Source organism: Protomyctophum bolini (assembly GCF_963924005.1).
Source record: "Protomyctophum bolini genome assembly, chromosome: 23".
NCBI lineage: Eukaryota > Metazoa > Chordata > Actinopteri > Myctophiformes > Myctophidae > Protomyctophum > Protomyctophum bolini.
Window position 1 is genome coordinate 15,653,784 of NC_137884.1, and position 17,578 is coordinate 15,671,361.

The 17,578-nt window shown below is 41.7% G+C and overlaps 1 protein-coding gene across 1 annotated transcript; it reads left to right on the forward strand.

Moving 5' to 3' along the window:
• Positions 1–920: 920 nt before the first annotated feature.
• On the forward strand, positions 921–4,073 carry LOC308311216 (NADH dehydrogenase [ubiquinone] flavoprotein 1, mitochondrial-like; the record flags this gene model as incomplete). Its single annotated transcript, XM_080757847.1, has 3 exons — positions 921–957; positions 1,440–1,509; positions 2,629–4,073. Exon 3 carries the CDS (start codon positions 2,652–2,654, stop codon positions 4,071–4,073), a length of 1,422 nt encoding a protein of 473 aa, XP_080613973.1. The 5' UTR covers positions 921–957; positions 1,440–1,509; positions 2,629–2,651.
• Positions 4,074–17,578: the final 13,505 nt, after the last annotated feature.

Genomic DNA, 17,578 nt, shown 5'->3' on the forward strand with positions numbered 1-17,578 from the left:
AAAACTGGTCATATTGTCCAATAATACAAGAAAGTGGCAATCATTGTATCAATAGCCGATCTACAAGCTCACGTTGTGAGCATGCAGATCAGCTATTTATTTATCCATTTATCTGTGGAACCGAGAAAAACTGAATGTAATGCCTCAACTCCTACAATTCCAAGTGCCTGTCAGGGTGAGTCCCCAGTTCAAATATGATTAGGCCTATTTAATATGATTATTTTGGGGGGTCCCGACTTCCCAGTGACATCATTGATGGTGAATCTAAGCTAGTGAAAAGTTGCATTGCGATAATGGAAGCCATTGTTCTCATGATAATACAAATCTAAATATATAATTAAAAATAAATCTTGTTTAAAAAATAAATCTGCCTAACGATGATGTCAACTGGTTGGCGGTTTTCTGAACACCCCACAGGGGGTGCATATTTAGTTTAGACTAGTCATTGGTTAGACATGGGTTAAGGTTAGGTTTAGGTGTGCTGCCCTGTGGGAGGTTATAGGTTTAGGGTGAGGGTTTGAGATAGGTTGTAGTTGTAGGACTAATGACTGGTCTAACCAATGACTAGTCTAAACCAAAAACTGTCTAAACTAAGTACTGCACCCGCCCTCATCCCTCCTATGAGACCCAGACTGAGTAGAAAAAATGTGTGGTATTTTATCATGACCATTAGTGTGGAGCTGTGGACCAATTACACAGGTCACGTCAGCCTCACCTCTAGTGTAACCATGGCGATCTAATGTGGTCCATTTGATTTAGTGTTGTGAAATCCTCTCTAGCAATGTAACGTGGAAACATCTTAAAGCCAACATCTTAACCACTAGCCTAATTAAAGGGGAATTCCGGGGGAGATATTAGGCCTTTGGAGATCAAAGTGAACTTGCAGTAGAGTGGAATTTATGTTGTCCCTTTCCTTTGCAGGGAAATGTTGGTTTATCCGGCAAACCTGGACCAAAGGTAAGCACACACCCATTTACATCATTTTGAATACAGATCTGAATTCATCTGACGAAGGACTTTGGCATTGTGTCACTGTCTGGTGGAAACCATATATCTAAAATGGTTACTTTTAAAGACAATGGACAAAATAACCTGTGTTTCAATGGATCCATTGTAGTTATTTAGTCACAAGCTCTCATTCATAATTTTTGTTTTGTTTCAATATTTATAAAACCCACAGACACACCTGGCCTCCCTATTTTGAACATGTAATTAGGCTTATAGATAGCTTATAGATAAGTGTGTGTGTGTGTGTGTGTGTGTGTGTGTGTGTGTGTGTGTGTGTGTGTGTGTGTGTGTGTGTGCGTGTGTGTGTGTGTGTGTGTGTGTGTGTGTGTGTGTGTGTGTGTGTGAGTGAGTGAGAGTGTGCCGAATTTGCCGATACATGGATGATCTTGATTCTTGATGACAGAATCAGAACTGATATCTTTCGTTTATAGGGACGTGATGGCTTTAAGGGGGACAAAGGGAGCGTCGGGTTCCCTGGAAATGCTGGAGCAGGACTAAGAGGTAAAGATGTAAGTAAATCCTGCAATGAATGACGCAAGGCGTTTGTGGTGATGTCATTGATACATTTGTTACCATTATTTACTGTGCTAATGGCAGTCATATTATTCTAAACCCCCCACCCCCCCATACCATAGTACATGTCTTGGAGGAATATGAAAAATCACACCCGTGTGAAGTGAGGGGCGCTAATATATTAAAGTCTAACTCATGTTGATTAAGTGATGTACTGTAATGGTGATGTAAAACAAACGGTGTCAACACAAACATTAAACGCCATTAACAATAAAGAGACAATATGACGTAATGAGTTACAAAATTACGTACGTTTTCCCTTCATTGTCAATGGCGTTTATTAAACAAACATTGAACTAAAGACAACATCAAACCTGTATATAGGAGGGGCTAGCGCCCAAAATTTCGCATCCTGGTGGCGCTATAACAGTCCGCTCTGACAAATTTGGGTCAGAGGTTCTGCACGTCGATCAGGCCATTGGTGCCGGAGATGGGACGTTCAGAGACGGATGGACAAACGGATGGACAGGGTGTATGGACGCTCTACAAAGCCAGTTACACCGTGTTGGATTCGAACCCTCAGCCTCCGCAGTTGTGGTCAGCTACTCCACCCGAGGGCCCGTCATCAGTCTTTCACATATCTGACTCCAAATTTGGTAAACTAAAACTTGTATTTAAAAATAATGTGACAAAAATGGACATACATCTATGGTGCTAGAGAACTTAGTGCATAGGCCAGTATATATGACGTCATATATAACATAAAGGATTTCCATATATGGGCATTAAATGGACTCTGACACATACAGAGATTTTCTGATTTGATTTATATAATAAATAATAATATTTCTGGAGGACTGATGCAAGGGTCCTTGGCGATACACACGCCAAGCCGTTTGAGTCGTTCGTTCATACGCTTCTCGAGATACGGCGGAACCACAGTCAGGCACGCTGTCACGGATTCACACGTGAGATGAAGCTCTGACATCACAGTGATGTCAGAGCGTCATCAGTGACATCAGCTAATGGTAAAGCAAATATCTCTCCGATTTTTTGAGTGAAATTGTGCAGCTCTGCTCCCTCGGCTTCATGTTTTGTACGTTATAGTCGGGACATTATCGACTTAGAGGATGCTGTCCCTGTCTCGGGCGGTCGTAAGCGCAGTGGTCCGTGTCCCAGCCGCTGTCAGTCATGGTGGAGTGACTTCAATCCTGAGATTCAACGGCACAGCAGCTCAGGAGGCGCCCAGGAAGGCCACATACGGCCCGCTGGCGGACCAGGACAGGATCTTCACAAACCTCTACGGCCGTCACGACTGGAGGCTGAAGGGAGCGCTGAAACGAGGCGACTGGTACAAGACCAAGGAGATCCTGCTGAAGGGGACGGACTGGATCATCAACGAGATGAAGGTGTCCGGCCTCCGCGGCCGAGGCGGAGCCGGCTTCCCCACCGGCATGAAGTGGAGCTTCATGAGCAAGCCCGGAGACGGCAGGCCCAAGTACCTGGTGGTGAACGCCGACGAGGGAGAGCCCGGGACCTGCAAGGACAGAGAGATAATGCGCCACGACCCTCACAAGGTGCTGGAGGGCTGCCTGGTCGCCGGCAGGGCCATGGGGGCCCGTGCCGCCTACATCTACATCAGAGGAGAGTTCTACAACGAGTCGGCCAACCTGCAGGTCGCTATCAACGAGGCCTATGGCGCCGGTCTAATCGGCAGGAACGCGTGCGACTCCGGCTACGACTTTGACATATTTGTGGTGCGTGGCGCCGGAGCCTACATCTGCGGCGAGGAGACGGCTCTCATCGAGAGCATCGAGGGCAAGCAGGGGAAGCCCCGCCTGAAGCCGCCGTTTCCCGCCGACGTGGGCCTCTTCGGCTGTCCGACGACCGTCAACAACGTGGAGACGGTGGCCGTGGCGCCGGCCATTTGTCGCCGCGGAGGCTCGTGGTTCCTGGGCTTCGGCAGAGAGAGGAACTCGGGCACGAAGCTCTTCAACATATCGGGCCACGTGAACCACCCCTGCACCGTGGAGGAGTCCATGTCCGTCCCCATGAGAGAGCTCATCGAGAGGCACTGCGGAGGAGTCCGCGGCGGCTGGGACAACCTCCTGGCCGTGATCCCCGGGGGATCCTCCGTGCCGCTCATTCCCAAGCGTGTGTGTGAAGACGTGCTGATGGACTTCGATGACCTGGTGCGGGCCGACACCGCCCTGGGCACGGCCGCCCTCATCGTCATGGACAAGTCCACGGATGTCATCAGAGCCGTGGCGCGCCTGGTCAGCTTCTACAAGCACGAGAGCTGCGGACAGTGCACGCCCTGCAGGGAGGGCGTGCACTGGATGGACAAGATGATGTGGCGCTTTGTGCGCGGGGACGCGCGGCCGTCGGAGATCGACATGATCTGGGAGATCAGTAAGCAGATCGAGGGCCACTCCATCTGCGCGCTGGGCGACGGCGCCGCGTGGCCCGTGCAGGGACTGATCAGGCACTTCAGACCTGAGATGGAGAGTCGAATCGCTGACTTCCAGCAGCAGAAGCAGGCTCGGGCTTAAGGGTATATTCAGTGATTTCACTTAATTCAAATATAATTTCTTTTTTTGTTTTGTTGTGATGATCCTCCCTATAGGAGTTCCTCCCTGTCCCCAGTTAGTTAACCCCTGGGGTTCAAAAAACAGGATAGAGAGGGGCCTTCTGCCAATCATGATTGAGCAGGGGCGTGCCTTGGTGTGTGTGCTGTTGGCCTGTCGCGTGTCCCCCCACTGTAGTGCGTGCATGTGCACATCTTTTTACCGGGGCGGACCAGGGTTTTTTCCAAATCACTGAATGCTCCTTTGTTCTTTTGCTTGCTTTATTTTACATCATACTGTCTCAAATTCATAGGTCACACTATGATAATTTTAAACATCTCACCAGAAGGTCAGTGTGTCTGACATTTGGCATAAGAAACGGCCATATGAATTTTCCACTAACTATGCTGTTGTGTGCTTTGTAGTGCTAAAAGCAGGCCTTTGCATTTGCTTAAAATACTGTATATTCACATAAGCTCAAATCCTTTGTGAATGTTCAACTGTAGGGGTACTTGTTTATGCATCCATCTGTCTTATGTTATATAATGCAAAATCACACCCGTGTGAAGTGAGGGGCGCTCTTGTTGTCGTAGATCATCCAATACAAAATGAATAGGCTATACTTCTTCATGAATTAATTTGTCAACTTATGTTGTTATATTATCTTTTCACCATGATGAAATTTGATGTGAATTTATGCAATTGCCGATTAAGCCGATTTGCTCGTCGTCTACGTATGACGTAAATTTTCCTTTCATTGTCAATGGCATTTAATGTTTGTGTTGCCACAAATTTACATCATATTTCAGGCACATATGACGTAAATTCTCCTTTCATTGTCAATGGCAAATGTGAGACGTGATGGGAGTGAGTGGCATTCTTATCATGAATACATCATCAATCATATCATCTCATGGCCAATCCCAATTTGTGTCCTCACTTTTCCGTCTTCACTTTTGTCTTGTGTTTACAACTGGGCATAGGAGGGGCTAGCGCCCCCCAACAATAATAATAATAAATATAGCTGCAAGCAGATATAAGACGGGGTCAAGTCAAAAGTAAAACATGACTGACACGGCGTAGGTAGACTGGAGATGACGTCAGTTTGTTTAGTTATGCTGAATGTTTTTTTGTGTCAACGCTGTAGTCCCGTAACCAGAGTCGGACTCCATTTGCATGTATGGAAATGCAATTTCTGTGATGTGGCCAAGGCCGAAAAGTGGATCGAGCAAATCGTAACGATCCTGAGGGATCCTCACGGCCCTGATACCATATCGCCGTATTTTGTGAAAAACGATAGCACATAACTGCCAATTTGTGCCAAAACTGCTAAAATGGCACAAAGGGGGCCTATACGCTCTTTGGGCTTGACCCCTAATAATAATCATTATAATAATTGTTCAGATTTATATAGCACTTTTCTTGTACCCAAACCAACTTTATTAAGAAAAAAACTAAATCAATAAATAGTGCTCAATTAAAAATGATGAAAGGTTCAGCATGGGTTTGAAAAACTTGAGACCTCTGCTGGGAAAAGCTATACTGAAGAGGTGGGTTTTTGTTATATAATTACTTAGTTAAAATGATAGCACTACAGTGTTGTGTACCACTGACAGCCCCGACTATTGACCAATACATCTTATTATCAATAGCTACGTTATAATGAATGGCTTGTCCGTTCTGTTCATGAACTTCATGTAGATGGTGTTAAAGTGGTTCAACTTATTTAGATCATCTAGACCTGAGGCAGATAAGGCATGATATCAAATGACACCCTTCAATCCTGGATTGAAGGGTATAACAACGTATAGGCTTTCCAGATCTACATGGGTTAACACATTCTGCCACACCGGGGACCCCTGGAACCCCCTCAAGGACCCCTGTGGGTCCCTGGACCCCACTTTGAGAAGCACTGGTATGGATGATTGTCTTTCTCATGCATGCAGGGTGAACCAGGCTCCAAAGGAGAATCAGGAACAAGGGTAAGTTTGTGTACTTTACTGAGACTGGAATGTTTACAGCTGTGTTCAGCTCCTCACCCGCCACATTGTTTGCTTCATTTCCTTTATTTACTGCGGATTGCATTCCCACCTGCACCGAATCGTAATCAAGTGCGATTCGGAAGCGAAGCGAAACCCCCGTTTTAGCTCGGAGTAAAATGCGATTCTTTGATTAGGATTCGAATGAAGTTTCACACCTGCCAAACGAAGTGCACTTTCTGACAATGTGCAGCAGGATTCGTTTTAATCACAGCAAAGCTATCTGGTGTGAATGTCACCTAAGTCTACATCTACGCCTGAGTTCCTTTGTTCAACCATACTACTGGTTACCATGAGTGTCTATGTACAAGCAATGTATATATTATATTAATGTGTGTTGGACACGCACAGAGTTACTGTATAGATAACCTGTGTGTGTGTGTGTGTGTGTGTGTGTGTGTGTGTGTGTGTGTGTGTGTGTGTGTGTGTGTGTGTGTGAGACAGTCACACTGCAGTGTGCACAGAGTGTGCTTGTGTTCCCCCTGTCCATAATTAGGCTAGGAGAATATGAGTAAGATCGCAGGGTTAATTTGTTTGCTTTTGGAACACAGTTCTTACATGCCATGATGCTATTAAGAGCCTATTATTATTATTATAAAAGAACACTCCTTGGGCTAAAAACAGCCATATAGCCCACTTGACCTAAATGTGCCCGGAAATGTGGTGACCTCATCACATTACGTGATATCATCACATTTGTCATGACGGCTATGGCCATTTTTAGCCCAAGAAGTGTTGTTTGTGCAAAACTAATGCTTGGAATGGATTCAGAATCATGTAAACCCCCTAGTTTGACATGTCACATGCTACTTAAAGCATAAGGAAAGTTTGACATATTTGACATTTAGATTTTTGCCTTATATTGGATGTTAATGGTAGGGTCACAAGAAACCCCTATAAAAACAATTGCTCAATACTGACAGCCGGTCAGCAAGTGGATTCATGAATGTATGTATATATAGACAATATTTTAGGCCAATAAAAAAGACGATATACCAAATGTCCCACCCCACAAGCCCGGCTGCCATATATAGTCGATATGGTATTTTCAATGGAAGAAAAATAACTCAGTGACCCAGGGTAATAGCAGCCTCTAGTGTCAGTGATGTCAGACTTCGGTTCTTTATTGTAAACATTGTTTACTCAAGTCAATTATATAACATTATAATAGCTTTTTGGTGAATGTATTCGTCGTCTTTGTTACAGGGTGAACTAGGACCACCTGGGGAGCCTGGTGAACGAGGAATTAAGGTAGGGGATTCGTTTTTATTGATTGTGTTTGTTCACATGCCCACCAGTATTGTCTCAGACTCTTCTCCCTCCTGGTGCGCAAACTGTGGAACCTTCTCCCCATTGCAATTAGAACTGTAGACTCATTCCCAATCTTCCGCCGTAATCTGAAGACTCAACTCTTAAGACTCCACCTCAGCCCTGCCTTGACTTCCTTGCAATCGGTTAAAATGTAATTTAGGTAGCATGTTATGTAGACAGATGTTGTTTGTTTATATATTATACTGTTTAGACTGATGATAGGTTCTTGGTTTATGATCCTATATTACTATGTATATGCATTTGATGTATTACCTCGTGTTTACCATGCTTACTGTAAGTCACTCTGCATTAAGAGCGTCTGTTAAATGCCTAAATTGTAAAATGTTGAACCGGGGAGAAAAAACACATTCTCTTGGTTTTGTCCCTTAATGTTGACCAGGGTCCGCTAGGGTTGCCCGGGCGACATGGAGACCCAGGAGAGAAGGGTGACTCCGGAACCAGCCTGCCTGTAAGTTGCTTGTTGTCATCAATCATACTGAAGGCTTTTAGGCCCAATTCCACCCCTAAAGCATTAACCCTCACAGACGTCATTGATTGGCATCACCTGTTTGCGACCGAAGGTCCCAGTTAACTATGGAATCGTGCATTTCCCGTGTGTCGGGCACCATGGTGCCCAGGTCTTGTGACATCATGTGACATCATCAGGGATGGAGATGTGGAGACCCTGATAAATGCGACCTGCTGTCGCTGTTAAGCCCATATATGGAGATCCCTGATGTCATCAATATTGGCCAGCAACTCTACATCTGACCTCAAACCCTTAGATCATCTCCATATATGAATATATGTCAGAACATTCCATATGTTGATCCTTCCCCATCCATCCTTCCTCTTTGATGTCTCCCTTTTGACTTATACTGTACCTGTCCATTCAAAGTTCAAACTGCCTGCACCAAAGTTATTAGTTCAGCCGCGCCCGGCAGCGCCCGGCAGCGAAAACTAGAGTTCTCAACGGGCCCACCTGTCCATTCAAACTCTAGACGGGCCTGCCCCAAAGTTATTAGTGCATCCACGCCCGGCAGCCGGCGAGAGTTCTCAACAGGCCCGAAAATGAAGGCCCGGCCCTACCTGGGCCCTCATCAAACCCTGTACACTTAAGAAAATGTCCCCGCTACCACCCTTAGACAGTATGGAGCTGACCTGTTCTGATATTCCATATGTTGATCTGACCTCATCAAACCCTGTACACTAAAGACATGCTCCTTATATGGCCAGTACAGAATTCATTCCATGTTGATCCGACCCCCCATGCCAAAACACTAGCGCTCACCCAGCAGTCTGCTGTCAACGAGGCGGATGCGTGCACGCGACTGGCATCTTACTGGTATAGGTGCTAGAGTGCTATAAGTGCTACAGTATAAGTCTAGTGTGTGATTCTACAGTGTCTCTAAATGGTATACAGCAAGGTTTCTCAAAGTCGGTGCCGTGACGCAATTCCAGGGGTGCCTCAGAATACTTTTATTTGGAATTTATCAATGTCACTTCAGTTTAACCACTTAGACCATCTAGTCTAAACTTGGTAAAACGGACCTGAGTTTCACTGTACTCTGTATGTTCTTTTTCAATGTACACTAAATCTCTTCAACAAAATTAGCGACGTGTTGTAAGCTTGTAGAAGCAAGTATTTATGTCACAATCACAGCAGGCAGGACATACGTCCAGTCCCCCATCTCAAAATATTTTGTTCAATATTTTAGTAAAAAAAAATTGCTATCAAAATATGTATTCAAAGACATTTTTGGAATAGCCAAATAATAAAATAATGGTTAAAGTGGTTAAAATGAGTTGAGTTGCATTAAAAGCTTGTGTTTAAATAATGTAGAAAGTCGTGATTCACAGCATGTTCCTTTTTTTCCCCATTACAGGGCACGGATGGCAAGAAGGGAGACAAAGGCGAGGCTGTATGTTTTACCTTCATGATTTATTATTATATAAATTATATTATTATATTTTTATTTATGGTTATTAGTTGGTTTTTTTTTTGTATATCTTAAGTTAATATATATCTTATTGTGCATGTGATCCCTCAATGCAATCTGGTTCAGGGGTCGTCAAAACTGTCTTCAGTCCAAGGACCTCCTTAGCTGAGAGCGATGCAGCAGACATCATACATTTTTCCTGAGATTTCATCGATGGCTTCATAAACTTGTCGTCCGTAAGGCTATGAAGTAATATACTGTAGCATTGGGCATAACGGGCAACGGATAAAGGATCTCTTCTAGGCTGTGGCACGGTGATTGGTTTAATTATTGTAACGCCCAAACCACACCTATGCATAATGTAACGGGTAACAGAGGTGTTTTAGGGATTTAGACAGGTAACCAAAATACAGACTTTAGTGGGGGAACGGGGAACACCCCTTCCCCACTGCTAAATCCCCAAATAGTGTATTTAGAATGTTCGAACGAAAATGGAGCCCATGAACTACAGTAGGTGTGTTATACCACTTGAACCCTAGCATTCCTATTCTGATGAGAACTATAGCCCAACATAGCAGACATACAAGCTCTCAATGCCTCACGATGCGAGGCACTTTGAGCTTGTAGATGTGCTGTTTTCTGCAAAGTATCGAGGGTTTAAATGACATGTCTAAAAATACACATTAACATGAATGTAAGATACCAAGATATATATTTTGATCTGCAGGACAATTGTATACAATTTGTATATGTAGTGTCCCTAGCTGCTTCATCGCTCTCTCAGCGAAGGGGTCCTTGGCCTGAAAAACGTTGAACGCTTTTTTTTTCTTTTTTTTTCACATCACACAGTGTTGTTTAGAACCTGTGTTTTTTTCTTCCAAAGGGGAAACCGGGCCCTCCTGGTGGAGCTCAGGTAAGAACAGCTATGATCTTCAGCTTTATGCCACTGACGATACTGCCTGAAATGCTGGTATCAGCGAGTATATGTCAGTTCTGATAGCATGTAAATTATCACATGTATGATGATGTGTCATTTACATTTTCTATTTTGAATCCTTCAGTTGATTTTGCACTACTGTTTCATACTCTTAACTGTACTGTCTGTCAAAAGGATCCACCGAAATAAAATGAGTTTGAAAAAATGTTAAGTAAAATACATACCGTATTACAACATTTATACGCTGTTTTTAACTAATCAATAGGCCTATACATCAGGTGATACAAATCCACAGTCGCCATGTATTGGAAGATCGCATTCGGTATCGATTTTAATCAGTTATTGGATATCGGACAAAATGTCTATCATGCATCCCTAGTGTGACTTTATGTCCTTTTGTGTTCAGGTCACCTCCACAGACAACAACGTACTGACCAGGGCGATTAAGGTAATGGCACCGAAAATCACATCTCTAAATCTCATTATACTGTATCGTCTCTGTCGAGTGCAAACCTCATATGTCCAAAACTGTTTACTTAATGAAATTAAGTTTAATTAATGAGGTTTCTGCCTGACAACAATGATATGCAATATAAATATGTATATATATGTATTTGGAAACCTCTTCTGTTCTCTTCTATTGGGTATCAGGGTGAAATAGGAGAGCCTGGGGAGCCCGGACTGAGAGGAGAGACAGGTCTGCCTGGTCCTACTGTGAGTTCACAATTGCAATGTAAATATAGGCATTTAGCCGACATTCCTTATCCAGAGTGATTTACAGTAATCAAGGTAAACTGATTGATTGATTGAAGTATTTTTTATTTATTTTTTATCCCACGATTTCCTCAGTTGGACGTAGCGTGTGGAAGGAAGTAATGAACGCGTTATTCCGACCAGTTCCTTTCCCTTCCATCCGGCCAGGGGGAGGTAGTTTAGAGACCAGGATTACTGCATGTTTTTTGTGAGGGTATACCTACCCTAGGGGACACGGGAGAACATGCAAACTCCACACAGAAAGGCCCTTACAGCACAAAGCATTACACTTGTTTACAATAGGGTTGACCATTTTCAATTCATCAGAACATTTAGAGACGTATACAAATATACACTAACAAAAAACATCAATCATCATAGAAGGAGGTAAAAAGGGAAAAAATATACAGTAAGGGGAAAAGGGGGTGGGACTTTTACAGGGGCCAGTTTCGAATTGCAGCCATCCGTATAGGTGCCCTTTTGAGAGCGGTTTTGACAATCACATGCCTTAATGACTGTTGGTAGGGTGTTCCACATTTTGGTGGCATAGGCGCAAAATTAATTTAGTCCTTTGTTTGTGCCGAATCTCACTCTGGTGGGTGTGGACTTCATTGACATTAAGGAAGTATTTAGACAGATACATGGGTATCTTGGTGGTGTAGCGAATTTTGTGGACCAGACCCATTGCAAGATGCTGTACTCTGTCGTCAACTCTAAGCCATTCCAGCCTGTCAAGTTGGGGAGTGAGGCCAAGTAGTGGCCTGATCAGTTTGTTTTGGGAAGTCTGGAGCCTTGTTTTAAGGGCCTTTGAGGTGCTGTGGTACCAAGAGGTGCATGCATAGTGGAAGAAACCTTGTAGAAGGGCTCCTGTTAGGGTCTCAAGGAGTTTTTGTTGACCAGTGAGGAGATCCTGTATAGGAAATTAGGAATCTTGTTCTTTGGTTGACTTTTTTGATTACGTTGGTGGCCATTTTATCACCAGAAAGATTTGCCTCCAGGATGGAACCTATAGGTAATTTAATAATTTTGTGTGATTATTGTCACCCACTCAGTCTCTAACCAAGAAACCATCTGCCTTGCTGAGATTACTGATCCAAAGAGAATGGATGCAGTTTTTCCAACATATATGATATGATACTGAAACGTGAATTAAACTCTCTCTCCACAGGGACCCGGAGGTAAACCTGGCCCTCCAGGACCAGCCCTGGTATGATTATTCATCATTTTAATAACATCCCAGTTACTGTCAGAATCATACTGGTTCCTTCTGCAAAACCAATATAACTTCTGAAGAAATGTCTCATTAGATGTAGACATCGTAGGAAAACTCTTACTGGTATCTGCATGTTCTAACTTTTTGTGTTTTTTGTTTTCAAAAAATGAATGCCCTACTTCATCATACTATCAGCATCACACGAAAGCATCAGAAGTAGTAGATGGACAATCTTGAAGTGTGTGTCAGTGTGGTGTGAAGCTGCACGTTTTGAGCTTGTAGTTCTGCTACTTTTGCAGTTTTTGAATTTGAATCTTGAAAAGTATAACAGTTTGCATCAGCCTTCCACCCGACAGAGACTACACTACATACAGTACAATATATACATATATAAATTATGAATGAGTTGTGAATGTGCTCCATTTATTAAATGCTTTGCTTAGCCAGTCTAATTTATCGAACTGATTGATTGTGAAAGATAATACTTAAATAAAATGCTTGATTGATTCAAACAATAAATTATGCAAGCTCAATTTTTGAAGAAGAAAAAATATTTAAAATCTTGATTTGTTCATATAGAAATACATTAATAATAATAATAATAATAATTATTATTATTATTATTATTATTATTATTAACACGCTCTTCTCAATAATTACAGTCCTAGTCAAATAATTGAACCTGTATTCTATTGGTCATGTCTGTTCATTTCGATAATTATCTAAATTATGAGTGGTTTTCAAACACTTTGCAGGGAGTGTCTGGATCTGGAACAGGTGGAGGGGAGTCACCAGGGAAACCAGGATCCAAGGTTTGACTATAACGGTTACACACGCCACCTAAACCCTCACCCTACTGTAGGTGTAGTTCCAGACTCTAGCATTCGGAGATTGTGGAATAGTTGTCTGGCTGCGCAATAGTATTCAAAGTGGGATCCGGGACTCCCAGGGGTCCTTGTGGGGGGTTCCAGGGGGTCCCCAGTACAGCAAAATGTGTTAATACAGTATATGTAGCATCACAATCATTTTAGCCAATGTAAAAAAAGAATCACCAAAATGTCAATGTATGAATTTCACATGAATATATACTGGCAGGCCACTGACTGATATTAACATTTTAGGAAGGAAGCCAAATAAAATCTGCCCGCAGAACACAATTATTACCAGTGTATTACATAAACAATTACGATTGACTTTGAAAATGTAAAGATGTTTTCTAACTGCAGGGTGAGCAGGGCCTGAGGGGAGAACCTGGTCTGGTGAGTACACTGTTTGAAATACTTCTGTCTCTCTGCAGCAGCTCTGACCCATGAACCAAATGGTGCAATTTACAATTACAATTTAGGCATTTAGCAGAGACTCTTATCGGTTATCGCAGCATGACTATTCAATATGCAAGATCACAGTAAATGTCATCAACCCTACCCTATTCAGTCAACAAATGACAGGGTAAAATGGTCACATAAATAGAGTGACAAGAAAACAATTTAAGTAACCAAAACACTGTATAGCATCTGTAAAACAAATCGTAATAAGAACTAGTGGGTGAGCAAGCTCAGCTACAACGCTTGTAAAGCTGCTATTCTCCGGCCTCAAGCTTACGGTTAAAAATGCCCCAAAATTGTAAAAATGGCATTCATAAAATTGTTAAAGTGTGTGTGTGTGTGTGTGTGTGTGTGTGTGACAGAGGGGAGCAAAAGGAGACCACGGTCGAGGTGGGATTGCAGGAATTCCTGGTTTACCAGGAACACCAGTGAGTATTGTTCTGTTATCATGCGTAGCCTGCGAGCTAGTTGATGTTGTATGCGTAATGCATATGAAGCCCGTTGTGGGTATATGGGATCACTATACGTGAGTGAAATTCACCCGAACACCTGCCTGTAGAAAAAAACAGGGATGTGTGCAGGGAAACAAACCTACCTTCTATGATGAAAAAAAAGAACCACCCACCTCAGACATCAGCAACATTATGAAAATTGTCCGGGTGAAAATCACCCAGGTTTCACTGCGCAAAAAGCTTGGAATACAGATGTGTATATTACAGGAAACTCCCGTTAATCTTTCCAACAAACTCCCGTAAACTCCCGAATTGTACCATCACACCTGTAAGTCTGAACGCTAAGATCAAATAAATATTATTACCTAAATAAAATGTGCTCAAGCGGTTAATGGTCTATTCGTGATCTTGACATTTTAGCACAAATTGTATAATTCTATCATTAAAATCTGATATAACACATTCTCTCAATAATGCCGGTAAATCTTCCACAAGGTGAAACGTTGAAATTCTCAAAACTAAGGCATAGTTTCAATTTAATATGAAGCCTATAGCAATAACTGAAATGCAAATGAATGCAATAGTTTTGCTATTGAAACAACATAAAACATTGGATTTGTTTTGTCTTCCAGGGGAGACCTGGCATTGATGGGAAGAGAGGTGTGACGGGGAAAGACGTGAGTTTTAAAATGTTTTATTTTTTTATTTAACCCTTTGTTTACGCCACGTTCCCAATAGAAGAATTAAGTACTCACATGTTTTACTTAAGTAAAAGTATCAATACCCTATTGTAGAAATAATATGATATAAGTACAAGTTTAGTATTAAAAATGTACTTGAGTAAAATACAAAAGTATATTGGCTTCAACATATACTTAAAAATACAAGTAAAATTACACATTATGCAGAAGGTCCTATTTCACAAGGTTTTAAATGTTAATAGCAGATCTGCTATTTTCTAAATTGTAATATTATTGTAATAATAATCAAAATCTACAAAATAACTAGCAACTGAAGTTTTCAAATAATTATAGTGGAGTAAAGAGTACAATATTTGTTTTTGAGATGTAATTGAATTGAATAGAATTAAGGTTATTGAAAAGTACTTCAGTAAAGTAAAAATAATACCTAAAAATATTTCTTAAATACAGTGCTTGATTACATTTATTTTCCACCACTGCGTGTACGTCTCATGAGATCTATCTTTAATTGTTTTATTTCACAGGGAGAACGAGGGATGAGAGGTGACGGTGGCAAAAAGGTACTTTTCATTTATTCTTATTCATATATATTCTTCCATAAATGTATCCATTTTGTTCTTTGTTTCCCTGGGTCATGTCTAACTCTGAGATAGTGTTAATTTTGACGGCAAACTTTGACTTAGTTTCAGTCATAGGCTTTCGAACGAACTCTTATTTACTTTTAGTCATATTTCAGTTAACTGAAATGTTTTTTGTTTTAATCTAGTTTTATCTCTGGAAATATCATAGTCTGGTGTGTACTCCTCTCCTACTCGTCCGCCCTGGAGGAATTGAGTTGACGCACGCACGCACGCACGCACACACACACACACACACACACACACACACACACACACACACACACACACGTTTCTTTATTTGAATCCGCAAATTAAAATGACTCTTACAGGGAAGCAAATATAACGGGGTTGACACTTCATGAACATCTAAGGATACTGTGGAATCTGGAATTCCATAATTCTACAAATTCCATAAGTAATGTGTGTTCCTGCATGTGTGTTGTCATCTACGTGGGTGTCGGCTTGAGACCACCTTTCATTTCCTTTGAACCTTCTCCTCCACACAGCCTAAACAGAGTTTGGCTTTGAGTCACCTCCTGTGACTCAATTCAATTCAAAGGAATATTATATTTTGAGAAATATTTCTTATAGCAACTTTAGCTCATCCTAGCTCCGTTTTTAATTATGTGTTTGTTTACTGATAAAAAGGTAGTTGGCGAACCAATTGTATAACCAGATGGACCTGCAAGTGTCCATTTGGTTTCATTTGTGCACTCTCTGAGTTGGATAAATCAGTGCATTTGTCATTTCCCCGAGTGTACAGTATATGAGTTTCTGTTGTGCTCCCTCAATGTCTTTTTACACTATTATCTAAAGTTATATGTTTGCGTCTTTTAGATTCCAAACAACACAAAAAATGCGAGAAATATACAAAACGTGCTCGAAATCAGCGTTCAAGTATTTTTTTTGTTTTCTTCTTCCAGGGTGACAAGGGTGGATCTGGTACTAATGTAAGTCTATTAAAGATGAAATTACTTAGATTGAATGTCATTTCATATTAAAAGTAATATGATTTTAAGCCAAGGTCAATTACATCCATGTAAAGTCATATAACTAACTAATATGAAATCATATTAATACCGACTCATTAAAACCAGGAAAATATGACAACTGTGTATTTTTATATTTTGACCACTTTAACCATTATTTTATACTTTGGCTATTGCAGATCTACAAGCTCATAGAAGCTAACATTTTGAATATATATTTTTAAAGCAAACATTTTTAACTAATATCCCATCTAACCCCATCTCTGGCGGCCAAATTCATTTAATTTTGGGGATCCTTTGATGAAAGATTAAGTGATATTCAGATTAATGTTTGAGCCCCACTGATATACATTTTCCAGAAAACTTTTAGGATTTAGAAGACTACTGGAATCGACCTCAGGCCTTAGTGGGTTAAAGTCATGTGGTTTTTAACTCATTAACATTAATAACATTTTGTTTTCACTGAAATAACAGCATCTGGTGAATGGAATATGTTTATACTTTGTTTTAAACCAGGGTAAAGACGGCACTAAAGGAGAAACAGGAGCTCCAGGCTTACCTGGTACACAGGTTCTGGTCACTCCAGAGGTAAGAAGGATCATTGCTACATATCTTGCTACATATTGCTACATACATATATTTTATGATTTATAATAGTAGTAGTGGTAGTATACAGTGTAGTTTTTTGTGTCCACACTCCACAGCCCTCCTGTGAGACCCAGACTGAGTAGAACAAATAGAAAGTTTACAGCGCAGTGACATTCACAAAACATACAAGGTACTTAAACAAGTCACCAAGATAGACTGACGTCCTCTTCCCTGATGGTCAGCTCATAATTGGCTATAAGAAAAAGATCACACCCGTGTGAACTGAGTGGTGCAACTCCCCTCTCCCCCTCCTCCTCTCCTCTCTCTCTCTCTCTCTCTCTGTCTCTCTCATTAGCAGGCAACAGTGCAGCACTAATAATACTATCTCTCTCTCTCTGTTTCTGGCACAACAGCGCCCCTACTGGTACGGTAGTCATAGTCATACTGGTGCTCATGAACCAGCACATACATAGGCACACACATGGGTGAACACGGACATTGCTGTTCCGTGGAGTGGTTGCACCACTCAAAAATAAAACTTGGAATCTCTTCTAATGAGCCCGTTAGCGCTAACTTCTCTCCCGTACACAGTCATAAATCAAAGCCTTACTATGCTCCCTAT